The sequence below is a fragment of the Melanerpes formicivorus genome, unplaced genomic scaffold, assembly GCF_026170545.1.
Source record: "Melanerpes formicivorus ecotype bairdi unplaced genomic scaffold, bMelFor1.0.p_v2 SCAF_1, whole genome shotgun sequence".
In the NCBI taxonomy this organism is placed as follows: Eukaryota; Metazoa; Chordata; class Aves; order Piciformes; family Picidae; genus Melanerpes; species Melanerpes formicivorus.
In genome coordinates, this window is record NW_027142353.1 from 58,533,086 (window position 1) to 58,560,829 (window position 27,744).

General features: G+C 44.0%; 1 protein-coding gene across 1 annotated transcript; it reads left to right on the forward strand.

The window, feature by feature from the left end:
• Nucleotides 1–4,826: 4,826 nt before the first annotated feature.
• Nucleotides 4,827–26,683, forward strand: SLC35F2 (solute carrier family 35 member F2). The gene is made up of 8 exons (XM_068144784.1): nucleotides 4,827–5,154; nucleotides 11,815–11,990; nucleotides 12,910–13,037; nucleotides 18,097–18,256; nucleotides 19,872–20,028; nucleotides 20,820–20,872; nucleotides 21,789–21,943; nucleotides 25,326–26,683. Exons 1-8 carry the CDS (start codon nucleotides 4,991–4,993, stop codon nucleotides 25,545–25,547), a joined length of 1,215 nt encoding a protein of 404 aa, XP_068000885.1. The 5' UTR covers nucleotides 4,827–4,990; the 3' UTR covers nucleotides 25,548–26,683.
• Nucleotides 26,684–27,744: the final 1,061 nt, after the last annotated feature.

Sequence of the window (27,744 nt, forward strand, 5' to 3'; positions counted from 1 at the left end):
TGCCTTTTCCTTTTCAGCCTCAACCTAATTATATTTTGTGTAGAGATATTTGTTCTTGTGCTAAGGTTATATTTTCTGAAAGAAGTTTCTTTCTGTTTCTAGGATTTGCTTTCAGCACATTTTTGACAGCAATCCTTTCCAGCTTCAGTGTCCTTTGCTAGACTAACAAACCAAGATCCCATTTTTCCTGAAGAGATAACCAGCACATACATCAGATTTGAGATAACGTCTCCCCAGGACTTTGTATAGCTTAACACATCCTGTCTTGATTTTATCTGATGCATCCTAGGATTACATTTGCCCTTTGTGCAGCTGCTAGGCCTTTACAGCTCATGGCCATATTGGAAACATCTTTGCCTTAGTACCTAATAATTTCCAAATGATAAGCTTATGCTACAAATCTTTGTTACTAGTTTCCTGATAAATGGCACTGTGTTCTGTGGTGATAAATGTAATCTCTGTCCTATCATTTAAACTCCCAAGGCTGTAGAGTTCTTCCAGATAGTTTTGAAACATGTTCAACCAGCTTCTAACTAGAAAAAAAAAAAAAAGAAGAAAACAACGAAGCAGAAGAGATAAACTACCTTACATATAGTTTTATTGATCCAGTTGTTTAACCACAGTATCACAGTATCACTGAAGTTGGAAGAGACCTCGAGGGTCATCGAGTCCAACCTGTCACCACAGACCTCATGACTAGACCATGGCACCAAGTGCCACGTCCAATCTCCTCTTGAACACCTCCAGAGATGGTGACTCCACCACCTCCCTGGGCAGCACATTCCAATGACGAATGACTCGCTCGGTGAAGAACTTTCTCCTCACCTCGAGCCTAAACTTCCCCTGGCACAGCTTGAGACTGTGTCCTCTTGTTCTGGTGCTGGTTGCCTGGGAGAAGAGACCAACCCCTTCCTGGCTACAACCACCTCCCAGGTAGTTGTAGAGGGCAATGAGGTCTCCCCTGAGCCTCCTCTTCTCCAGGCTAAACAATCCCAGCTCCCTCAGCCTCTCCTCATAGGGCTTGTGCTCAAGGCCTCTCCCCAGCCTTGTTGCCCTTCTCTGGACACATTCAAGTGTTTCGATGTCCTTCTTGAGCTGAGGGGCCCAGAACTGGACACAGTACTCAAGGTGTGGCCTAACCAAAGCAGAGTACAGGGGCACAATGACTTCCCTGCTCCTGAAACCACTTGTGTAATTCTGCACATTAGTTGGACCTTTGCTTCCTTCCTTTATTTTTTCTAAAGAGAAAAGTGATTATATTGGAGATGTGGAATGAGATAATGAAAAATTGTAAATGCTAAAACCTGCAATTGTTAAATCAAAAAGTAAAGAACATTTTATTTTATAATGAACCAGGAGCTTTCATTAAATAAATTTCACCTGAAAAGTCTTTATATTGACATTTTCCCAGAAGAACTTAATCAAGGAAAAAACATTTGATGATTCCATTACATAAACCATCAGAAACTTCTTTAGAGACACTAATTTAGGTATGTAGCATGAGTGAAGAAATAGAGAAAAAAACCCACCCACTGTGAAGGAAATCATAGCCTCACTATGAAGGACCTCTAGTGTGGAGGAAATAATAATCTCACCATGAAGGACCTCTAGTGGCATATATACTTCCAATTACAAGAACCCCAAACCAAAACCAAACTAAAATGATGCTTGGACAGCATGGGGAGCAATAAAAACAGTTCTGTGCTGCATGGATGGTGTCTTTGGAGCCTCCCTGTAGCAAGGAATTCCAACAGCTGAGCTCAGCTTAAATGGTGACAAAAACCATCAAAGACATCTTTGGAGAATCAGCAGCAGATTGGAGATGAAAGATTAATAAAGATGATGATAACACTCCCACAGTTGTGGAGCTCAGATATGATGAAATATGCAGTGTCTGATTGTTGTGCTTCTTTTAAACTTACTGTTATTGTAGGTTATGGAGAATTGTGACCAGCATGACCTGGCTCATAATCATAGCATCATAGTATCAGTCAGGGTTGGAAGGGACCACAAGGATCATCTAGTTCCAATCCCCCTGCCACGGGCAGGGACACCCCACACTAGATCAGCCTGGCCAGAGCCTCATCCAGCCTGGTCTTAAACACCTCCAGGGACAGTGCCCCAGCCACCTCCCTGGACAACCCATTCCATGGTTTCACCACTCTCATGGTGAAGAACTTCCTCCTCACATCCAGCCTGAATCTCCCTACCTCCAGCTTCATTCCATTCCCCCTAGTCCTATCACTACCTGAGATCCTGACAAGTCCCTCCCCAGACTTCCTGTAGACCCTTTTCAGATACTGGAAGGCCACAATTAGGTCACCTTGTAGCCTTCTCTTCTGCAGACTGAACAGCCCCAACTCCTTCAGTCTGTCCTCATAGGAGAGGTGCTCCAGCCCTCTGATCATCCTTGTGGCCCTTCTCTGGACACGTTCCGGTATGTCCATATCCCTCTTGTAATAGGGGCTCCAGAACTGGACGCAGTACTCCAGGTGGGGTCTCACCAGAGCTGAGTAATGGGGGAGGATCACCTCCCTTGACCTGCTGGCCACACTTCCCCTGATAACTGTCACAACACTGAAATTAATTTTGATAGGCAGCTTTCTTGCAGGATTCACAGCAGGATTTTTATTGGATTAGGATTTCAAATTAAAACTTTAATAAACTATTCTGTTATACACGTGAAGGAAGAAATACACAAAATCTCAACATAATATAGAAATAGGTATGTATATTATAAATAGAAAAGTATATTTGTGGATATTCTTTTAAAACATCTAATTAGAATAAACTAGAATTAGAATAAACCAAACCAGGTTGGAAGAGACCTTCAAGATCATCGCATCCAACCCATCAACCAATCCAACCCACCTAAACAACTAAACCATGGCACCAAGCACCCCATCAAGTCTCCTCCTGAACACCTCCAATGACGGCAACTCCACCACCTCCCCAGGCAGCCCATTCCAATGGGCAATCACTCTCTCTGTGTAAAACTTCTTCCTGACCTCCAGCCTGAACCTCCCCTGGCATAGCCTGAGACTGTGTCCTCTTGTTCTGGTACTGGCTGCCTGGGAGAAGAGACCATCATCTGCCTGTCTACAACCTCCCTTCAGGTAGTTGTAGAGAGTGATAAGGTCACCCCTGAGTCTCCTCTTCTCCAGGCTGAGCAGCCCCAGCTCCCTCAGTCTTTCCTCATAGGGCTTGTGTTCCAAACCCCTCACCAACTTTGTTGCTCTTTTCTGGACTCGTTCCAGCAAGTCAACATCCTTCCTAAACTGAGGGGCCCAGAACTGGACACAGGACTCGAGGTGTGGCCTAACCAGTGCAGTGTACAGGGGCAGAATGACCTCCCTGCTCCTGCTGGCCACACTGTTCCTGATGCAGGCCAGGATGCCATTGGCCCTCTTGGCTGCCTGGGCACTCTGCAGGCTCATGGTCATCCTACCATCGACCAGTACCCCCTGGTCCCTCTCTGCCTGGCTGCTCTCCAGCCACTCTGACCCCAGCCTGTAGCACTTCATGGGGTTGTTGTGGCCAATGTGCAGAACCCGGCACTTGGATGTGTTCAATCTCATGCCGTTGGATTCTGCCCATCTGTCCAGCCGGTCGAGGTCCCTCTGCAGAGCCTCTCTACCCTCCAGCAGATCAACTCTTGCCCCCAAGATTATTATACAACTTTTCTTTCATATTGACCTACAGCCTTAATATTGTAGGATCACAGAGTCAAAGAGGGGATCTGGGGACCCATCCTCTCCCATGTAACCAGTATCCTAGTGGTTAGGGCCTGGCACTTGGGAAATAGCAGACTTAAAAATCATCTTTCTCTTTCTGCTGAAAGGGGATTGGCAGGCACATGAAGCGACAAAGATGACCTGAAATGGCAGAATAATGCCCCTTTTACGTTCCTGACTCAAATCCCACGAGGATAAACTTGGATAGTTAGAATGGGAGTTAAACACAGCTAGATGAGAGACCTGCGACACAGAAAAATGTATCAGAAAAAACGTTGTGGCGTTGGGGGAGAAATATTAAACCGTGGTGCCCTGCGGGGAAAAGGTGAAGGTTGAGAAGCTGTTATCTTGTGTCAGAAAGCATGCTGGCAATAGCCAGGACAGTGACAAATATTTGTGCCAATGTGGGCAGAAGACTGCTCCTCCTGGAGGCACCTGCAGGGTTTAATTCCATCACTTGTGACACGTACAGAGCATCAGTAAAAAAAAAGCCCAAAACAACAACGAAACACCAGCATATGCAAAATGCCACCAAGTTCTCCGGGTGGGTTTGGCTGACATGGGTGAAGACAAGCACGACAAAATGTAGGAGTCATCAGGTGGTAGTTAAAACTTTAGGAAGGGAGGAAATCAAGGATGTGCACAAAGGTGGGAGAGGTTAAACTTTAAGGATTTAGAGGAACGTCGAGGCATGCAACTGCAAGAGAGGTTAGGCTGACAGGAGACGAAGCCAGCTTCAGGCAGGTCTCCACATGTGCTGGGGGTTGAAGCCTGCATCTAGGCAGGGCAAAAAGAGGCTTTGCAAGGACAGGCACCAGGGCGCCCGGCTAGGGCTGCCTGAGCTGGACAGCAGCATATGAAATTCATGTTGGCGCTTCTGGAGCGGCCTTTGTAGCTGTTGCTTCTCGCTCTGCTGTGCTTAGTATGGTGCCGTGCTGTGCTCTGCCCTCACCTGCACCCAGCGAGTTGCAGGAAACCCGCGGGCCGTTTTCCTTCCCTCTCCCTAAGGAGAAGGGACACGAGGAGCATCTTAGAACAGACAGCAGAGCTCCATCCCTCGGCCCCAGGACAACCCATGCCCCTCCCGGGGGCGGCCCCTCGGCGGGCACAAAGCTAGTCTCGGCGGCCGCCCTCGCAGTTCTGTGCTGCCGTCTGGTTAGCCTGTTCCTTCCTCCCTCCCGCCCGCCGCCTCCGTAGCGCCCTCCCGCCGGGCCTCCCTCCTCTCGGCGGGCCCAGGGCCGGAGCAGCGCCGTGCAATGGAGGCGGCCGCTGCTGGGGCGCCGCCGGCCGGTGCCGCTGGTGCTGCGGCTGCCGCTGCGCTGGGGGCTGAGGCGCCGCCCGGAGCCGAGACACCATCCGGGGCCGCCGCCGCCTCTCCGCGCCGGCTGCTGGCGCTGCTCGGGGCCAAGCTCTGTACCTGGTGAGTCCCCGGCCGCGACCCCCGCCGGCCTCCACGTGGAGCGGGACAGCGCGGGCCTTCCTACCCGCCTCCCGGGCGGCGGAGGGCCGTGCCCCGCCTCGGGGTCGCTCCCCCGGGCTGCGGGAGCGAGCGAACGAAGCTGGGAGACAGCGTTTCTGCCCTCGGCGCCTTGGCCGGTAGCCTGGTAAGGATGCGGTGGCTTCTCTGTGCCGCCGGGAGAAGCCATATGGTGCCCTGCCCGGAGCCAGCGCTGCCGAGGAGCTCCCGCCGCGGGGGAATCCCCGGTGCGGGCCCGGAGGTACTGCTTGGGGTGGGCCGAGCACAGCTTTTATCCTCCGGGAGAGCCTGTCAGGCTGGCTCCCTGGCAGGAATGAGAGCGGCGGGGTGCGGGCGACCGCCCGGAGAGTTTCGGCTTCTGCTGATGGAGAGCTGCCTGCACAGGCTGTTCTGGTGCTGGGGCTGCTGTGGAATCACAGCCAAGGCGCAGCCTGTGACTGCTGCTGAGTGAGGGTGTGAAGCGAAGATAAGTGTAGAATTAGTGACATATCTGACTTTATTCAACTAAGCGCGTATTCTAACATATGCACACATGCTTTTGATTTCTGTAGTAATTCTGGCTTAATATTTTTTCTGTCGTCCTGTCCACTCTGTGCCTTTTATTTTTTTCCCCGTGTACTTTGTTCTGTACAGTTTTAACAACGTTGCTGTCAAGAGCAGGTCACAGGGGGCAGAGAAGATAACAGGACAAAATAGCTGAGATGAGGTGTGGAGTCCAGAAAGACCAGTATCTCCCTTTTTGTCCTTCATTGAATTGGCTTAGGACAGACCTGTTCAAGTGTATCACTTAAAATGGGAGCACTGGTTATGCATGGAAAGCCAATGAAAAAACACACCTGCCAAGCTCTGCAAGCATCACATGTGTCTCAAAGCTGGTACTTGTGGAGTGCTATCTTTTGTGGGAACTCTGCTCTTTTTGTGGCCTTCCAGTATCTGAAAGGGGCCTACAGGAAGGCTGGGGAAGGACTTCTCAGGATCTCAGGTAGTGATAGGACTAGGGGGAATGGAATGAAGCTGGAGGTGGGGAGATTCAGGCTAGATGTGAGGAGGAGGTTCTTCACCATGAGAGTGGTGAAACCGTGGAATGTGTTGTCCAGGGAGGTGGTCGAGGCCCCGTCCCTGGGGGTGTTTAAGAGCAGGCTGGATGAGGCTCTGTCCAGCCTGATCTAGTGTAGGGTGTCCCTGCCCATGGCAGGGGGGTTGGAACTAGATGATCCTTGTGGTCCCTTCCAACCCTGAATGAAACTATGAAACTCCTCTGACTTCCAGCCTGCAAGAGCTACTGTTGACTTCCAGCTTCAGTTTCCACCTGGGGGAAAAAAAAAAATCCATTTAAGAGGCTTTTTTTTTTACCCCCTGAGCTCTAGATACGTTCTCTAAGAGCTACTGCATCAGGTATCCTCGGCTGACAAACAGGAGGTGCTGGCTCTTCCTCCAGCCTCGAACTCGTAAGCTGGTGTTCGATGACTGGACTGTGTGGAGGTCTGTGCAGAGACCAATGCATGCCTTTCTATTCCAGTTCTAAGTTTTTCTCTTTTCATTCGTCCAGCCTGTCAGGAATGCCCAGTAAGACAAGACAGGAACTTCTTGAACTGGTCAGTGACCTCACTAGTGCTAGTAGTTTTGTAAAATGTTGCCAGATGGCCACACTGAGTTTGTTGATGGAACTTGAAAGAAAGTAGTGAGCTGTCACTGACTTTTGCAAAGTATTGTGTGAAGTACTGATTTGTTTTGTTTTTTTCTGGAGGTTCAGCTGCCTCAGTCTTTCTAGAGGCATTTCAGAGTCATAGGAAGGGGTGGGGTTTTTTCAGTAGTTCTTTCTGGTTCTTCACCAAAATTAGCAATTCATTTTGGTTCTTGCCTTTCACAAATTAAATTGGCCTCAGTTTCAAAGCAAAACGCTGAAACATTAGCTTCTAAAAATTATTAATTCTTAAATTATGTTGCTGTTTGTTTTTTTACTGCTCTGAGCTATCTGCTAACCATGCTGGAATATGTCTTTAGTCAGAACCTATGTTTTTGTTTAACTATGTGCATGAAATAGTGAGATTATTAAGATGAAATGATCTTTTCCTCCCACGCCTTCAGGAAGGATTTGGTAGTTAATGCTGAAGTGCAAGTAAACTGTCTTTGTAAAGCGTTGCCAGGCCTTGCCTGTTAAGTGTTTAACTGCTGGCATAAATAAATGTATGTTTTGAAAAGCTGTGTTTATTGCTGTGAAAAAACCAAACCAAACCATCACCCCCCAATTACATTAGCGTTACAGGATTTATTAAAGTAATAGCCAACGAGATTGCTAACTGTGGGCTTACTAGATTGCCTTTAACTTCCTCAGATATAGACTTGTGATTGTATTTTAATACCTGGGGGTATTTTTCTTCTGCATTTCACATGGAGCCAAAGAAAAGCAGCCTGACTTTCACAGGATGTCAAGAGCCGGAGGTTGCTTAACGCTGGCTTTAGACCAATTTATGGAACTCATGTTCTAATATACCTCCAAATGACTCCTAGTTTTGCCCATAGCCAAAAATATAGCTACGTAAGATAGGGTGGTGGAAGGGAGAGGAGTAATTGCATAGTAGCCAACTACCAAGCACTAAAAAACCAGCAACAGAACCCCCCAAACTATAAAAGGCCATTTCAGACCACTTACCTTGCATCATCTGAGAGGCCTAAGTAATTTAGGCCTTACCAATGCATTAAAAAAAAAAAGGCAAGCAGAGAGGATCAAGTTCTGTCACAAAGAAGTTAATAATTAATATATTAAAACTAATAATAAATTATTAATAAGAAAGTGACGCTCATCAATACTCTTGTCGATAGCAGAATGAATGGAAACTCGTGTCTTCGAAGCATTTCTCTTGCAAGAAATTGTCTTGCAAATGGAAACCAATAGGATGGAACATTTGCTTCCAGGTTTTGCTGAGGGTAAATTTGCTGTGGGGAATTTAGTGGACACTGAAATAAAAAGGCTTATGAACCCTCACATAACAAGGGTCATCTTGGTCTGTTCAAGCTGTTGTCTTGCTGCCTTGAGCCCCAGTGTTTTGTGCCAGGAACGTGGCATCACATTTGCAATTCGAGTAAGTTCACTTTTTGAGATCCTGGCTGCTTCCTGCTGAGGCTTGCACCTGGTGTTGGGGGGTGTGTGTCCAGGGGCGTCAGGGTAGAGATATTTAATATGAAGACAAAGTTTCCAGAAATGAGTATTTTGGTGTGTGCAGGGGCCATTGTTTGAGGGCAGCCTTCCACTGTCAGTGAACAATGTCTTTATGTTGCCCTTTTGATGTTAACTTTCTGAATCTCTTCAGGGAAGAAAAATATCTCTGAATTAAAATGAAAAATAAAGAAGGGATGAAGCCTGCTTTCCTTGTCAGATGCCTTCAGTACTGTAGAAGTAAATGCTGTAGTACTGCTGAGACATACATTAACTAAGTAGCAACACTTTATGGTGCAGTAACCACTAAGCAAACAGTTCTGAACATTCTGGTTATTCTGTGTCTCTTCCCAAAACACACCAGAGATAATTCCCTAGGTGCTTTAAACTGGAGTAATGTAGAGAGTTGAAAAGCTGAAGATCAGTTTAGTGGAGTTAATCCACTGCAAGAGGACATCTGGGTCTTCCTAATTTTTCATAAGTGGTGGTTGAAGCTGCTTGGTCATTAGCAAATTTGAATGGCAGCAGATTTTTCCCCCTTCTGCCCCTCTTGCTGGAACATAGTTACAGTTTGCCATAACACTGTGCACACAGAGTCCAGGCCTTTGCTATAGAGAGGATGCTGTAGTTCAGGACAAGCAAAGCTACCTCTTTACATCTTATGTCCTGCAGGAAAGTATTTAAAACCTTGCCCCACAGAAGTCCACGGTAAATGGGCCAGATGAGTGTGGGTTGTATTGCCCGTGGTTGTGCCCATTTCTGTGACATCACCTAGGAGATGAGTGCAGGGGAGTTTGCATTCAGGAGAGCAGGGTTTCTGCCAGCTATAAGCTCTCCTGGAAATGTACTAACAAGAACAGTTAGTTGTGTGGACCATACAGGCTTCACAGCTTTGCTCCTACACATTGCAGCAGTTTTGCCCAGCCGTGCTTCTCTTCCAGTTTAATCCCCACCTCCATTCCCTTGTCCCAGGTAATCCAAGCACAGAATGAATTTAGCCCAATAAATTACTAAAAGCTTGCTCTGTGTCTCCTGCACTGAGGGTAAAGAAGGCATTTTCTGATAGTTTGATGTTGTGCTACGACATAATCATGGTCTAATTAATGTGAGGTGTCCCTGCTCATGGCAAGGGGGTTGAAATTAGATGATACTTGAGGTCCCTTCCAACCCTGACTGATTCTGTGATAAATTTCTAGCTGAAATATGGTCTCTGTTATTTACTTATGTATTCAAAATGCTACAAATGAGAATATTCTCTCACACACCAGATTTATTCACACAAAGCTGGATAGGACCTTAAAAGATTGTGACATGATATATGAATGCTTATGATGTGTATGTGTGCCATTGCTGGGATTGGTAAAATAAGCTATAGCAAAGCATGAAGCTCAAATCTCTTGATTTTGCAGCACGGCTGGGCTTTTGCTGTCTCATCAAAATGACTCAGAGAGAACAATGTGCCCAGCAGCACTTTTAAAGTCAGAAGAGCTTTGGGGTCAAGTTGAATTGAAAACAAGATTTGTACAGCTGAATTAGAATCCATGTAAAGCTGCCTCCTTTCCCAAAGGGAGGATTTTCTTTGTGATTGTAGTTGGCTTTAGCACCCCTGAACACACCCATCTTGTCACCAGATAGCTGGATTGCACAGCCTGGCTGAGTGAGCTGGTATTTCCGATGTTAAAGTCACCCACCTTGGGAAAACAACCAATGCCGCTGTCAGATGGTGTGCCTGGCACGTTTGTGCTCTTCCAGAAATGGCTGGAGAGAGATGTGGGATACCGTCTTCCCTTGCTTAATTACTTTCAGTAAGGAAAACAAAAAACAATCAGTTGTGCAGATGGTTATATTCTGATCAGTAGCCTTCAGAGTGAGCAGATTAGATGTGAGTCTTGCAGACCAGTACAGCCAGCACAGCCCTGAGCCCCTCTCAGTGTATAATGTGAGTATGCAGGCAGAGTCTGGGGTAGTACAAATCTGAGTGGCTCCACTGGACAGAAAAAACAGCAAACAAGTTTGTCTAGTACCACCTGCAATAGTTTGCTTTATATGAGGTGAAGAATTGCTACTAAAAGAGTGAGTTTTCCCTCCAGCCCTAGGTGTGGGTTGGACTTCAAAGGAGTTGTTAATGAAAACATGATCTTTGACTAAAATGTGCTTATAAGTCCCTTCTCAATTACAGCAGGACATTATGGAATATAGCAGAAAAAATACACAGTAAGGATTAATTACAACAATTCCAATTGTAAGTAAGAGGGTTTTTTTTTACAGTGGGAACATTGAATCACTGGAACAGTCTTGCCAGGGATGCAGTAGAGTCCACTTCACTGATGGTTTTCAAAATGTGACTGGACAGGGTGCTAGGTTACAGCACCCTGTGACCAGATGATCTTTTGAGGTCCTTCTGACCTGGGCTGTCCAATGATTCTATGGTTAATGCTTTTGTATTTCCTTAGAACTGTGCAGTTCAGGGTCTCAGAGCCCTTTCAAAGGCTCACCTTTCAGAAGAGGCTGAAAGCAGTTGTGCCTTATCTCCGTGTTGCAGATTTCTGTTGCCCATGGTCAGAGGGAGATTCAGTGGAGGAGAAAGGATTTAATGCAGGCTGTGTGTATCAATACCTCTCTTTATGGGAATAGATCCTGCTAATGGTCTGATCCTGCCTAAGTGAGCTGCTTTAAGGTCCTTGGAAATTATTGCAGTCTCCCTTACTTGTGGTTTGAACTCACCTCACTTCTTATATGGCTGTAATGACAGTAGAGTAGGTCTGTGTCCAGTTCTGGTGTGTCCAGCGTAAGAAGGACATCAAACTACTGGAGAAGGTCCAGAGGAGGGCCATGAAGATGTTCAGATGGCTGGAGCGTCTCCCTGGTGAGGACAGGCTGAGAGCATTGGGTTTGTTCAGCCTGGAGAAAAGGTGGCTCTGGGGAGACCTCATAGCAGCCTTCCAGTACCTGAAGGAGGCCTGCAGAAAAGCTGGGAAAGTGACTTTTTACAAGGGTTTGTAATGATAGGATGAGAGGGAATGGATTGAAACTTGAGGAGGGTAGATTTAGACTGGACATTAGGAAGAAATTCTTTACAATGAGGGTGGAACAGGTTGCCCAGGAAGGTCATGGATGCCACCTCCCTGTAGGTGTTCAAGCCCAGGTTGGATGAGGCCTTGAGCAACCTGATCTAGCAGAAGGTGTCCCTGCTCATGGCGGTGGGGTTGGAACTAGATGGTCTGTAAAGTCCCTTCCAACCCAAACCATTTTATTGATCTTCTGTGCAGGTAAAACCTCAGTTACTGGTAATCAGAACAACATTGACAGGGAGCAGAGAAAGAATAAAGTGTCACTCTGAAAAATAACATTTTGTCTGGACAACCAGCAATTACCTGTTTTTAAATTGTACATGTTTCATTCTAAGCTAACTATGTATGTTTGTTTGTTTGTTTTTATGTTCACAGGCATATTTTGAAAACAATCATTCTGGGACAGATACTCTCCTTGTTTATCTGTGGGACTGCTGTTACAAGCCAGTACCTAGCAGAAAAATACCAAGTGAATACTCCAATGTTTCAAAGTTTCATCAACTATGCTTTGCTGCTTCTAGTTTATACAACCATGCTGGCATTTAGGACTGGTATGTGAAATGTGGGATGGGAGAGTCTAGTTAATTTTTTCCTTTCTTTCATCTTCTACCTTTTGTTTTCATACTTTGAAACTAAAGAAGCCAGTACTTGTAAGGTTTTTTTTTGAGTTCATGGTTAAATTCCTGCTTTGCAATAGCACATGGATGTGAATTTCACAGGTTAAATGTGCATTTAATATTATTTCATTTCATGCCTGTTTAGAATTACATGCTCTTTAAGTCCAATGTTATATTAGGGAAAATAGACTTTTTTTGTAAGAAGCTTCTTTACCAGAGGCTATTTAGTGTTCCTCCTATTCTTAATTTGCTCTTTAAATAACTCCAGTCTTGCAATTTTTTTTCCTGCATCTGAGGGAGCTGGGGTTGTTTAGCCTGGAGAAGAAGAGGCTCAGGGGAGACCTTATTGCTCTCTACAACTACTTGAAGGGGGGTTGTAGCCAGGTGGGGGTTGGTCTCTTCTCCCAGGCAACCAGCAACAGGACAAGAGGATGGTCTCAAGCTGTGCAAGGAGAAGTTTAGGCTTGATCTTGGAAAGGAGTTCTTCACAGAAAGGATGATTGCCCATTGGAATGGGCTGCCCAGGGAGGTGGTGGGTCAATGTCCCTGGAGGTGTTTAAGAAAAGACTGGATGGGGCACTTAGTGCCATGGTCTGGTTGATTAGATAGGGTTGGGTGACAGACTTGATGATCTTTGAGGTCTTTTCCAGCCTGGCTGATTCTGTGAAAATTTATGTGCTTTTCACCACTTGCATTGCCTCCTCACAGGCTGCATTTTGATGTTGTGTTTCTCCTAAGCAGGTGCAACCAAGATAGACTATCTCGGTATTACTTATGCTTCTAAAAAGTAAGATTCCTGTTTAACACTTGCTTGGAAAGAAACACTTATTGTTTGCTGCTTTCTTCTAAATAGGCAGTGACAGTCTTTGGCAAATTTTGAAACAGAGGTGGTGGAAGTATATTTTTTTGGGACTTGCTGACGTTGAAGCCAACTATATGATAGTAAAAGCCTACCAATACACAACCCTCACAAGTGTGCAGGTAAGGACTGATCTCTCTTCTGAATTGTTGCTTTTCTTACTGTTCTGGACTGGTTTCTGAAATGAGATTCATAGGACAGATGTGGAAGCTATTTAAGCCTAAAAAACCACTTTCAAATATATATTTTCTCTCTGTAGTACAGGGAAGAGCATCCTGGATCACAAATAACATTTCCAGGAAGCAGAGAAAATTGGCTTGTATTACTCAGTGCCAGCTCTTGAGTTGAACTCTAATTATTTTGATAGAAAGCACTTCTAAGAGTTTGCTGACAGCCACTCAGGTTTTTTTCCTGATGCAAAGTAAAGATTTATGACCAGATAACTCACTCAGCACAGGCTCTTGCTGATGGGACTCTTGTCTAGTCCTAAAAGCTATGAGAAGCATTGTGAGATGTAGCACCCCACATGAAGACATATTACTAGTTAACTGATGTTGCTGACCATGCAGTGAGTGACCAGCCCTATGGCTTATGGATATGCCTCTCTCTGTAAGAGATAGAAGGGAACTCAGTGTGCCAGGCTCCTGAAGTGACAGTAGACGTCCTCTGCAGCGCTGGTGCTAGGTGCTGTGTTGCTGCACTAGAATAAATCTTGTGTTCAGAAATAGCTCTGTAAGCAAGAGGGCTAGGGCTGGGCCTTCTTTGTCACCCTGCACAGGCATAAGCTTCTGGAAGAGGTAGTGCTTTCCTCCTGCTTCCCAGCTGCATGCTGCCAAGCTTGCACCATCAAATCTGTTGAGCAAACTGGCTGAGGGCTCTGAGCAAAATCAGACTAAACCCTGCCTTTTGCTGGACTATCGGAGAAACGTGTCAGGTTCAAGTTATCTCACTGTGTAGCTCCACAGCGGCTGCTGGAACAAGGGAGGAGATGGTGCAGAAGCAAAAAGGGAGTGTGCCTGGGGCCAAGCCAGTCTGCCTGCTTTTACTGATGGTAGATCTGTGGCTGGGGTCATGGCCCCACTTACCCGAATGAAAAAATAACATACCATGCAGAGCTGGCCGTTAGTTGGAAGGGAGTGTTTAGGTATCAGTGTTTTACAGAGTCAGAGTACCAGGGATTAATATTTAAAAGAATTACCTGTAAAACAATAAACTGTGGTCTAGGCTCTTCAAGAGAACTGCAGTAACTTTTCTTTGCACTGCTAAAGACCAGTAACATGTGCCTGATGGATTATCAGTGTCACATTTCCACTTTATACTTTCATATTAGGACTTGTTAGGCTTTTAATTTTCTTACAAATAATGACTAAGAAATCAAAGCTTTAAGAGTGACACATGTGGGTCTCAAGATCAAGTTATGCTGATAAGTTAAGCTCATAATTGAGAGACTCTTTGATCATATACTTTACGGCTGAAAAAGCCAGGACTTTGAACCAGGTTCAGGTTCCCAGAAGTAGCAAAGCTACTTCCATGATTTCTTTCATGGAAACTAAGAAAGAATAGATAGGTAGAGTAGGTTGTCCTGTCTGGTTGCCAAACAGCATTTGCTGAACCTTTTTCCCCTGTGGTAACCTTCAGACTGATGCTGCTTTGTGGCAGTTCAGCAATAGTGAAGTTGTTGTAGTTGTCTGTTGCCATAAGATTTCTTGTGCGTTCTCTGAAGTCACCAGTCTCACTACTATCAGAAATAAGATACAGAACAACAACAAAAGCCTATGATTTGCTCTAATGCAAGGCATTTTCTGTCAGTCAGTAGCAAGCAGTTCTGTAGCTTCATCAGAACCTGTCATTCAAAGCACCAAGCCTGATGGCCTGTCTGCAGTACTAGCTGTGAGTGGGTGCCCAGGGAGCATAAAACAGTGCAGGAGTGTATGGCACCTCCCCAAATACAGGGTAAGCGCTGTTAAAATGTTGGTTGACTGGAGCTTCAGCTTAGCCCTGTGAACCTTGTCTTCAAAGATAAATGTTGTCAGCTCAGCAAGGAACTTCCATGTATTTTCTCACACATGCACACAAAAGCAGAGCTGATTTTCCTTTATTTATCAAATACTACCATTGCCCGGAAGAAGTTGGGAGATTTTTGAGGAGATAGCATTGGGATGGCAGCTCTCATTTCTGTGTAAATAAAGAAAAAGGCTTTGGTTCACAGCTGAATTCTTCTTGTTAGGCTGTGGCCAGGGCAATGCTTGAGAGTATTCTTGCTGCTGGTGTCCTGTCATGTGTCAAGACTTGAATCTTCTGCTCTTCAACCACATATTTCACAGGAAAAACCAAGCAGCAAGGCTGTGATTTTGTGTTGTTGGCATATCATTTGGCACAATCAAGATAACTTGAGTGAAGGCATTTTATAGGCTGCCTTTGACAGGATATCAGCTCATGGGAGAGTGTGAACCTCAACAGGAGAAAATGCAGGCTGACTCCCTGGGACTCAGGTGGAGGCTGCCCTAAGGGAGTCTTGTGGGAAAGCGGGCAGGGTGAACTGCTGAGCTTTGTTCTTCACAAAACTATCTGGAGCTCACAGTTATAAGCAAAGCAATGACCTCCAACAGGCTATGATAGTTTATTAACTATGTATTAAAACATCTATTAATAATTTACTCACCCTACCTCCTATAAACAGTGTGGCCAAAGCATGGCTTGGGTCAAAACATTTGTAAATCAAATCACCAGGTTATCCATTTTTTTCCCCATGTGAAAGTGCAGGCTGGGATTGAATAAGATAGATTTGCTGAGGCTCTACTGGCAATAGTAATCAGTATCACAGTACTACTGTAAATGGCATAAACCCCCAGTAAATAAACTTTGTTCTTGCAAATTATTTCATTGACACAATTCATTGAGGCATCACATCTGCTTTGCACCTCTTTGATCTTGATCTTGTTTAGAAGAGAGCATTTCCCACCAAAGAGATCTGTAACATAATAGATGAAGGGAAGGCAAGATCCGGTAGTTGGAAATCAGATTTCTTCTCTCTGTAATTGAGGATAATTGTTCCCTGGAACAGATCACTAGAGCATGTTCTTCATCATTTGGTGCCTATGTGTCCTGGCTGCAAGTTTTCCAACTGGGATGCTGTAGCTCTGCAGTATGTTTTTGGTCTGAATGTAGTGATGCCCCATCTGGTGTTACTGAAAGAGCTTCTGGCTCGTTATGTACCACTTTCTTACATCCTAATTAAGGATTTCTTTTTTTTGAAGGGTTTTTCTTTCACTCTTTCTCTTTTGTTGGAAAACTGCTTTAAGCTATGTGGGAACATCTCAACAGGGAAGTGAAAGCTTGCTTAGTAGTGCAAGGGATGTGTACTACCAGGGAAGTAAATATTTGCCTTTTAATGTTTGTAATATTTCTTGTGTTTTGATTGTAGTCCAAACAGTTCAATTTTTTCCTCAGCCTAGACTAGAGTACAATAGAGAAAAAGACCTGTGATTGGATAGGATAGCACAGTGTGATGTTTTCCAGTAGAGCAAAGTGGTATTGAAACAGATGAAATGACATGGGTAAGGCAACTGCAATAGTACACTTAGGCAGGCAGAGGTGGGCAATAAACACTAAGGACTAAGGGCTCTTGTCTTGATTGTAATGATTATACTTCAGTCCCATTGAGCTGGACCTAATACTTTGTAGGGACTTCAAGAGACCAAGTTTTAAGGGCTGACATTTGAAAGTAATTTGTGAGCAATCTTTGGAAAGCTGGTTATATGTTTTGGTGTACACTGTCCTCTTATATAGTTTCATGGCACTCTACTGAGGTCAGAAAATACACTTTTTTGCCTCCACCCCCTTCCAGACAAATTCAGAACCAAATTGTTGGTCTCTTCTCCCAGGCAGCCAGAACAAGAGGACACAGTCTCAGGCTGCACCAGGGGAGGTTTAGGTTGGATGTTAGGAAGAAGTTCTATACAGAGAGAGTGATTGCCCATTGGAATGGGCTGCCTGGGGAGGTGGTAGAGTCACCATCATTGGAGGTGTTCAGGAGGAGACTTGATGGGGTGCTTGGTGCCATAGTTTAGCTGTTTAGGTGGGTTGGATTGGTTAATGGGTTGGACATGATGATCTTGAAGGTCTCTTCCAACCTGGTTGATGATGAAATTTTGAATTCGTTGAATTAAATATGAATTATTACCTTAATAGTCTCAATATTATTTGGTTATTCTAGAACATTATGCCCATCTGTATTAAGACCACAGCTGACTCTTGATACTCTCTGTCATGAGGGAGAATGGGTAGAAGATGGATGTGTCATGGAGTGCAGACATCCTTGAAACAAAGCTGTTCAGTCTGCTTGGAGCAGTGTCTGCAAACACATTTGAAGAGCTTCTAAACTCCAGCTGCCTTTTGTGTCTCTGCTGCTGGGGCATGGGTGAATTAGCATGTGTTACCTGCTTCAGATTAATTGAGAGTCTGCTCTGACAGAGTAATGAGAACACATTGGTGGCTTGTACATACTTTCATGAGAGACTGGAAGATTGGGAAGGTGACTTCAGAAAACCTGCTCTTCCCTTCCTGTCTTCTACTAGTTTTGCACATGACTTCCAACACATGTACCATATAATTTACTTTTCTTTTCCAGTAGGATCCAGTTTGGGGTAGGGGGGAATTAAAACCAGAACTGCAGAATCAGATTCTCCTCCCAGTCACTTCAATGTAAAATCAGAGTACTTGTAGCCTTCAGTTGTTCCAGATTTTTACTTTGCATACTTGGAGCCCTAAATTCTAATTGCAGATTTGAGGAGTGAAAGGATGAGCTACATAAAACTTGCTGGGGAGAAAAGGAAATAATTCCTTGTATTGGTGTCATGGGGAGCAATGTGGTTTCAGAGCTACATCCTGGCATTTGTTTGCAAAGCTGCAGAGATTAGTTAGATCCATTGCTAGACAGGTTTCTAGGTCAGTGCCTTCCTATCAGGAGAGACTGGACACCTGCCCCAGCTTCTCTTTCACTTGCAAAATGCTTTTAATGGTAAAATCTGACCTCTTTTCAATGAAATCACTGGGGTTGCTTTGTGGCTTTCATTAACCTCTGATAGTGACAGAAAGTAAGATCCTGTGCATTTACTTTCAGGACAGTGTAATCCAGATTTGGGTAGGGTTCTAATTCAAACCATTTCTATGTACACACAGCTGCTGGACTGTTTTGGGATTCCTGTGCTGATGGCTTTGTCGTGGTTCATTCTCCGTGCAAGATACAGGCTGATCCATTTCCTTGCTGTTGCCATCTGTTTGCTGGGTGTAGGAACAATGGTGGGTGCAGACATTTTGGCAGGGAGGCAGGACAGTGAAGGTAAGGAGTCCTTTATCATGAGGGTGGGGGGAAAAGCAGAGACATTCCCATGGTGGGCTAACTTGTAAAGGAGAAAGAGGAGCAAATACAGGGGGAGTGCACATAGTTCTAATTTTAAAGAGAAGACAAGCTACTGTTTGTATTTCCTGTCCAAGAAGATAGTGGCTGAGGAGATGCTGATTTTATAGGGAGCTGTGGAATTTCTTTTCTTGTAGTTTCTGTGATTATTTCTTCCACTTTAAAAGTGAAACACTTGTGTTAAGCTTAAATTTTGCTGCTGTGCATCAGACCTGATGAAGGGCCTCATTCTTGAAAGCTTCTTCACTTCTACTAAGCAAGTGAGATAGTCTAATAAAAGATACAGGGACCAGCCTTGCTTACATGGTATCAGCCTGCTGGCAGCCAGACTTCTCTGATTTGCAGTCTGCTATGAGTACAAGTAGCAGATAAAGTTACTCAACAGTAGCTGACTTCTCAGAGATATCTTTGGCAGATCTGACAGAAATGGTCCTTGTATACCTAAGGCCCACAGATCATAGTCTGGAAAGCAGAGGGTTACTTATGAGAGAGCAAAAGGAGATGTGGACAGGATGCTGGGGATTCCTGGGACCTTAAGTGGGGAGGCTGGGTTCTGGGGACCAGGATCCATTCAGGTGCAGATAAGGGCAGGTCTTTCTCTCTAAATCAATCCCTATCATAACAATTTTATTTTGAATAAGAAGTTTGAATTTTCAGAGCCAGAGTGTATGAGTCAAGGTAAATTTCAGGGTGTTGACTTCATCAAGCAACATAGAGACAAGCCTGTTTGGTCTTATTTTGAGGCCTCACTGTAGGGAAGGTGTCAAGGCAAACTGAGGCCTAGCTTTAGTGTTTTGTGGTACAGGTATACCAGTCCTGAGGGAGAAAAGTCTTTCCATGAGACTTTAAGACAGTTGGATTTTATTCACTGACTTGGGTATCCATTTCTAGTGTGTCTTCTTAGTGATTGCCAGTTTGCTCAAGGAAGGAAATTTTAAGTCAATTAAAGGATTTAAACAAAAGTGGTCCTCTTGCTATTTATCTGATGCATAATGGCATTTACTGTATCACAGGGAGTCCCATTGCACAGTATAAACAAAATGCAGCAGAATACATGATATCACCCATCTGCAGTGGCCACTTAAGACCTTTCATAAACTTGAAGCTGAGTCCAGGTCCTGCTGAAATCAATAGACTGATTTTAGCAAGACCTGAATCATGCTTTACTGCTGAAGTGGAGGCAATATTCAGAAAGGGGGGAGCATCTCTAAGTGGGAGTTTTCTTCAGTCTCTACAGTGCTTGAGGTCAGCAGAAGCAGAATTAGACCAGACTATACAGCAGTGGCTTGATTAGGATGAAATTTAAATGCTGGGGTTAGCTCATTCCAGGCTGTGCAGGGGGAAGTGGCCAGGTAGCGGAGTCCATAAGGAGACACCAAGCCACTCACCTGCACACAGAGGGGATGTTTCCTTTCCCCTCGTTCTGGAAGGTGCTAGGAAGGTAGAGATGTTAGAGTTAAATTTGCTTGTCTTTTTAAAGAAAGTGTGCAAAGTGTTCGCAGCATTACTCTTATTGTGGATTAATATTTCTGTACAGGTAGTGACGTGGTGATTGGAGATGTCTTAGTGCTTCTTGGTGCTTCTTTGTATGCCATTTCTAATGTGAGTGAGGAATACATTGTGAAAAATCTGAGCAGAGTGGAGTTTCTAGGAATGGTGGGCTTGTTTGGGACTATTATCAGCGGTCTACAGCTGTAAGGATCTAATATTTATTTTAAAACTAATTAAGACTATCCTACAGATGATTGCTTGTCTACCGTGAAATCATGTTGTGATGAATGAATGATTTGTTACATCTGCCTTTGGCCTCTATGGGAGTCCTCTCACGTGGATTTTGTTTTCGTGGCTGATCAGCACCTGTTCCATGTCCTTTTTATTTGCACTACTCTTATTACAGCCATTTTAAAGCTGAAATTGTGCACTTGAGCACATCCCATACTTGGCTTGGTTTTGCTGATCTTCGTGAGGACGCTCAGTACGCTGAGGACCATTCACGGCAATGTGTTTCTTTGTGGATTTTCTCTGTGGAAGAGTTCAGGAGATAACCATTAGTGGGAAGACCTTCCATATTAAACTTAAAATGAAGCCCTGTATACTCTTACAAATAACCACAGCAGAGTAACAGACCACATGCACTTAAGTCTACCTAATGAATTTTATGTTCCTCATTTCTCATCATTATAGTTAATAATTTCCTCAAATGGTATATTGAATAAAACTGAATCTCTGAACGGTGAAAAAGCCTGGCAAGAAGGCATAAGAATGAAATAGAAGTGCTCTTGACTTTCAAGGCACTTTAATTTTCAAGTCTTTCTTTTTTTTTCTCATGCTTGTTAGATGTTGGAGTTAGTGTCCTTCAACACAGTGTCAAATGAAAATTAAGGGATTATAAATCAAAATGTTTCTTTTAGATTTTGGCAATTAAATGATTTGACTATGATTTTTGTCCCCCCTCTCTTCTATTGTATTGTATCTTTTACTCTAGAGCCATTGTGGAACATAAAGAGATAATGAGGATTCCATGGAACTGGAAAATTGGTATGTGGATGACAAAATGGTGTGCTTTTCTGCAGAACACTGGGAATTACAGTCATTTAGACTTTGGAATGAAGCTGGAGGTGGATGGAATGAAGCTGGAGGTGGGGAGATTCAGGCTAGATGTGAGGAGGAGGTTCTTCACCATGAGAGTGGTGAAACCCTGGAATGGGTTGTCCAGGGAGGTGGTCGAGGCCCCGTCCCTGGGGGTGTTTAAGACCAGGCTGGCTGAGGCTCTGTCCAGCCTGATCGAGTGTGGGGTGTCCCTGCCCATGGCAGGGGGGTTGGAACTAGATGATCCTTGTGGTCCCTTCCAACCCTGAATGATACTATGAGAGCTGGGGTTTAGGTTTTCCTTCTCTGGATATGAAGCAACATTTGTATTATATTGTCCCAATCTGTTTTCTGCAGACTTTGCAGCTTAGCAGAGAGCTGTGGTTTGCAGGATTGAGCATTAAAAACCTTTGAGCTCAGGTTTTTGTGTCTTACATAGAACATGAAGCAAGTTTTGAAAAGAAATTGAAATAAGTGAAAAATAAACCTGTTTAATTACAGATGTGTCTGGTGCTGGAACACCACATGAACAGTTTTCTGTTGTCCTTCCTAAATGAAATACTGGGAAAATGGATTATATGGCATTTTGACTGCAGCAGAACTGTACATGATAAAAATGGCTCTAAATTTCTTTAGTCAGCTTTTACCTTAACTAGGAAAGAATGAGAACTTTCTTGTACAGATACAGCAATTTTTTTTTTGCCAAAGAGGATAGACTTGGAAATGAAATATTTCTTCCATGTCTTCTTAAATTTGCATTCCCATATCCTTTAGGAGACCTTATCCTAAGAGGAAAAAAAGAAAGCATGATTTTAAGGCATCTGAAGGATGTCAGTGCTCTTTAAATTGTCATCTTGTTTTACAGTGCTGCTGTTCACAGTCTTTGCCCTGTGTATGTTTGGACTGTATAGCTTCATGCCAGTAGTGATTAAAGTTACCAGTGCAACCTCGGTCAACCTGGGTATTCTGACTGCGGATCTCTACAGTCTGTTCTTTGGGCTTTTCCTCTTTTTCTATAATGTAAGTACCTACATTCTTTCACTGTCATTTCAGTTATGTTTTCACTCCAAAATTATAAATCAAGCATAAAAGGCACTGGGCAGTCCTTTGTACTTGTGTGTTTTTACAGCTTGTATTGCTCATCGTTGGCAGATGCCAATCATGAAGAGTCATACTTAGTTAATTAGCATGGCACCATTAGGCAGATAGTGATTTTCAAACAGTCTGACACTTGATGGAATATGTTAATGTTGATGGATAGTAAGTGATTGCTTGAGGTGTTCAGGTGGCAGAGTTCTTGCTGTAAGCCCTGTGTGCAACTGTATGTTAGATTTGCTTCATCTTTCCATGTCTGAGGAGAGAGTTTGAATCACCCTGTCCTCAAAGGCATTTGGTGTCTGAGAGAAGAGCTGCTTGCTTTGATTTCCAGAAATGACTATTTTCTTTCAGAAGTTTGATCTGTTCATTACCAACATCTTGGGATAAGACTCAAGCTCTCTCAGTGACATTGCTAAGGAGAAACTAAAGGAATTACAAAACATGCAGATAAATACTGTACCTCTCCAAAGGACAATTACTTTCATTGTGCTCTAAACTGTTGTTGGCAATGTCTTTTCGAGCTAAATGACAAGCTAAAAGGATTTCATTCCACCCTACGTTTTTCATCCAGAGTCATTTGTGAGAACCTGGCTTATTACAGCAATTGGAGTAATTGAGCTTGTTGCTCGGTGACTGGAAGGGCTTAGTGAGAAGCTTGTGAACTTTGCCTAAGAGTGTAATTTGTATTATTCCACGTGGTTGCTTTCTCTTCAGCATTACGGAGAATCAGAAGATTTTTCAGTCAGATTTGTTTCTGAAAATGAAGGCAAATTTATTTTACAGTGTGGATTTCTGGTAATGGCAGGTAGCTCTAGCTGGGAGCAGCTGGATTTGCCTTTTTAAGAGTCTCTTAGCTAGGCTTTCATCCCTGGCTTGGGTTCCAAAATTTGCTCCAAGATACAAAGCATGCATTAAAAATGAAGGTAGGAGGTGAACCATACTTACATTCTGACAAAAAAATTCTTTCTAAGTCACTTCTAAACATATTTAGGCACCCAGGTAGCTTAACTCAAGAAGTGATTATAAATTTATAGCTAAAAGGAAGAAATAAGCAAGAGCTTTGGAAGGGATATAATAAATTTATTCATCAGGATTTTTAGCTTATTTTTGTAAGGAGTCTTTTTACTGGTAGCAGATTATCCCTTAATTACTAGCATCAGGGTATTCTGGTAGCACAAAGGAAAAAATGAATTAGAGAAGACTTTGGGATTGTTTTAGGAGATTGCAGCTATTTATTAAAATAAGAGCTTGCATCTGTGGTTAGAAACAATAAGGCAGCAAAAAGGGGAGGATGAGGTTTTAACTTGTGCACAGCGTTTTGCTGATGCACTCAACTTTTCAGCCCCAACCACATCTGTTTAAGGTGAAAAGTGAATTATTTATAGCTGTTTTGATAAGCTCTTTCTTTCTCTCTTTTACTCCATAATGTATATTTGCTGTGCTTGTTCCTAATGATCTCATTATGTAGATACCTGTAGTCCCTCAAGATATACTAAAAAAGATCTCCAAATGCTTTTGCTGTATGAACGCCTATGGAAGAGAAGTGCACTGCAAATAGGGACACTAGATGGAGTTACAGTCCTCTGGTAACATATAAAGTAGTCTTTAAGCATGATAGTGGGTATGGGAATAGCTGCATAGGTATGAGTGAAATTAGTGTCTGAAGCAGTGAAGTTACTGCTGTATTTTAAATGGGGAGGGGGGAAGAATAAAAAATGCCAGAAGACCACTGAGCCCTCCCCAGAAATGGAAGAAAGAAATATAACTCATAGGGAGGTTGGAGCAGCATGATTGAGATTCACCTGTGCCAATAGCTGTAAAGATGTAGGTAGGTCGTGAATCACAGGTATGCTGCAACAGCTTTGGCACCCTGGCTTGCTGACTGTGTGTTAATTTCTCATGGAGAAATCAATTCTGAGCAGGATCTGAGATACCTTCTGCTTTGTATGCACTGGAAGAGGGCATCGAGCAGTTATTGTCACTGCCCAGTCTTGCCTGCCAGCCACATGCTCTTGCACACAAACGTGTTCACTCATGGCCTTAGGTTGCACTGTGGAGAAGTTTTGCAGGTGCCTTGATACTGACCCAACTTCTGCCTGTTTGATTGGAACAAATCAGGGGTAAGACCATGGATGCTGCTGCCTCCATCAGGATGTCTTGAGAGCTTGGTGCTTCCTCCTGTAGAGGATGAACGCTTGAGTTCAAGTTCCTCCAGGCAAACAGCCAGCAAGGTGAAGAGGGAGGGCACATATCACAAGGCCACTGTGTTTCAATGTGCTTTTCCTTTTGCATAGGTCCTTCCAAGGGCTTCCAAACCAAGTGACTGCCAGCTAGGAATCACAGTGCCTTAATATAGATGCCTCAAGTCTTTTGTTTTTTTTTGGATCAGAGTCCACTGTCCAAGTCCTGCCATTCATTTCACCCAGCTCTGCTGTTTGATAAGCCAGAACATGTTTTTTTTAAACACACCTGAAGAATTTAAGGAGGTTAGGGAATATTGACTGTGGGATGTAGGATGCTCTATGTCCTTCAGCATACTGTTTAACCAGTGTGGATTAGCAAAGGCAATAAGGACAAACCTGCTGGAAAAGTATTCCTCACTGTTGATAAATTGATCACTTTGTGTTATTTAATCTGGTGTTACAAAGTAAGCATTTATTTTTCTGGCCATTGTTGGACTTCTGGCAGGCAAGTGAAAAACAGTGAGTCAAATGCCTGATGTACCTTGGCAGCTCGCTCTCTTACCTCACACTACACCTAACAGAGCACAAATACCAATCTTGTGAAAGGAGCCTCAGTCTCCTCTTTTCAAACTGGGTGTTGAGAGCAAACCAGTTTTGGTCCAGGAATTACATTTATCTAACCCTGCAGATACTTAAGAGAGCTGTGCAGAGAACCATCTACTCTGGTAACTTTCAGTAGGATGGAGAGTTTTCATCTCTTGCCAGTGCTGAAAGGAAGTTCTCTTAGGGATACAGTGTTCCAGCATTCAGGTGTGTAACAACTATCCTTTAGTATCACCGTATTTACAGCCATTTACTTTCTTTTGTAAGATTCTAGTATGTAGACCCAAGAAAACTCCCCATCCCACCATGCTGAGGATGAGATGCAGAGAAAACATGCCAGAAGCTTGTCAGTGAATGGAACTGTTACATTTTGATTGTCAGTCCTGAGTAGAGGTTGTGGTGATAATCCTCATTAATTTTTAAACGGAAGATAGCTTTCACGTTCTCAAAACAAGGCAGCCTTGATATGATTTTACATCAGAGAAGACTTCACATGTCTCTTTCTTCTCTCTTGACAGTTTTCAGGTCTTTATATCCTGTCCTTCGTTATCATCATGGTGGGTTTCATCTTGTATTGCTCCACTCCCACTCGGACAGCAGAACCCACTGCCTTGCCGCAGCCCAGCAGCAGCGCTGGCTTGGACAACGCAGGGCTAAAGCTTGAGGAGAACGACAGCGAAACTCCAGGCATCACTGTACAGTTCACAAGAGAAGAAACTGTGGTGGTCAGCTCTGATTAAAGAGATGTCAGCATTTCAAAATACAGCTCTTTTTTTTTTTCTTACTGCCAAATTTCCCTCAAATATTGATCTTGAGAGTTGTTCTACTGCCAAGGCATATGTCATGCTGCGCTGGTTTTAATGCACTGGATAGACTTTAAGGCCAGATCCTCAGTCAGTGAAACTGTATTGATTTACCCTTGCAGAAAGTCTGGCCCCTTGAAGACAGAGTAGTATTTATGTTGAGTCTCTGGTAAATGAGACTGTTATTTTTAAATGCTTAATTAACTTAAGAGCAAATGCTTGGAGGAAGAGCTAAGCTCCCAGGCCACTAAAGGGAGCACATATGTTTTATATTGCACTGGGGACCTAAATCTGCAGGTGATACTTGAGGGCTTCATGGTTCCCATACCTCAGTGCCTGGTACCCTCAAATAGCATCTTGCAAAAGCCACTCAGCTTCTCACAGGATCCAGTTCTGCAAGCCATATCACATACCTACACCTTCTACAAGCTGTTGGACTTCATTCCTCCACCGGAGGGGTTTGCTGCTTACATTCCACCCCACTGTTCATCTCTCCATGTTGCTGCACTCCCTGTTGCAGCTGGGGCTGCTAGGGCTCCCACAAGTATTTTATTCTGAATGTTGCCAGTCTGGGAAGTTTGGATATGTGTTTTTTATAATCTCTTTTGGTTTTTCCTCAGTGGTCTGGTGCATTCCCACTAAGTGGAGGAGACAAACACAGGCCCTTGCTCTGTTCAGTTAGAACTGAATGGGGTTTTTTTTTGCTTTTTCTAAGAGACAGCAAAAGGGTTTGAACTGAAGCTCACTTCTCAGTGAATTTCTCCTTGGAATGGGACATGTTATTTTGCAAAGAGATTTGAATGAAATCTCATTTCTTAATAAAAATGAAGCGTGGCCAATCCTCATTGCAACAATAATGACACAATCTGAAAGTTTAATGCTTTCAGTAGATTAATTGACAGGGTTTTTTTTTTTCTCCTCTTCCTTTTTACAGTAAACAACTGAAAAATACAAAGCTGCAGTTTTAACATCAGTAAAATCATACTGGGATTATTTTTTTTTGTACAAGCCTTCATAGCTCAAGTGTATGAAGTCAAAGAATAAAGTTTTTAAGCAGCTGAAGAGTTGGCTCTTGGTTTGTTTATTTTTTCAGACTATAGTTTCGTTATTGCTCAAAATCAATTAATTTTGCTGACCAGATAATGGTTTTCATGGCTGATCTTTCCTGTAGGAAGTAGGTTCTGCACATTGGCCACAACAACCCCATGCAGAGCTACAGGTGGAGAGGGACCTTGGGCTACTGGTCAATGGTAGGCTGAACATGAGCCTGCAGTGTGCCCAGGCAGCCAAGAGGGCCAATGGCATCCTGGCCTGCATCAGGAACAGTGTGGCCAGCAGGAGCAGGGAGGTCATTCTGCCCCTGTGCACTGCACTGGTTAGGCCACACCTTGACTACTGTGTCCAGTTCTGGGCCCCTCAGTTTAGGAAGGATGTTGACTTGCTGGAGCGTGTCCAGAGAAGGGCAAGGAAGTTGGTGAGGAGCTTGGAACACAAGCCCTATGAGGAGAGACTAAGGGAGCTGGGGCTGCTTAGCCTGGAGAAGAGGAGACTCAGGGGTGACCTTGTTACTCTCTACAACTACCTGAAGGGAGGTTGTAGACAGGTGGATGTTGGTCTCTTCTCCCAGGCAGCCAGCACCAGAACAAGAGGACACAGTCTCAGGCTGCACCAGGGGAGGTTTAGGCTGGATATTAGGAAGAAGTCCTACACAGAGAGAGTGATTGCCCATTGGAATGGGCTGCCTGGGGAGGTGGTGGAGTCGCCAGCATTGGAGGTTTTTAGGAGGAGACTTGATGGGGTGCTTGGTGCCATGGGTTAGCTGTTTGGGTGGGTTGGATTGGTTGATAGGTTGGACACGATGACTTCGAAGGTCTCTTCCAACCTGGTCTATTCTATTCTAAATACATTTTCTGAAGATACTGGTGATCAAATGGCACAGGCTGGTTTTGTATACTTCTGGTGCCATTTATTCAAGCAAAATAGTCCAGCAAAATTCCTACCTGTATTTAGTGAAGGGAAAACAAATATTCAGCAGATACTACAGCACTGAAGATTGCCTTTTCCCGGGCTGGTTAATGCATGGGAAAGTGAAGAGGTGCTGATGTTTTATGAAAAGCACTTGCTTTACCACTGG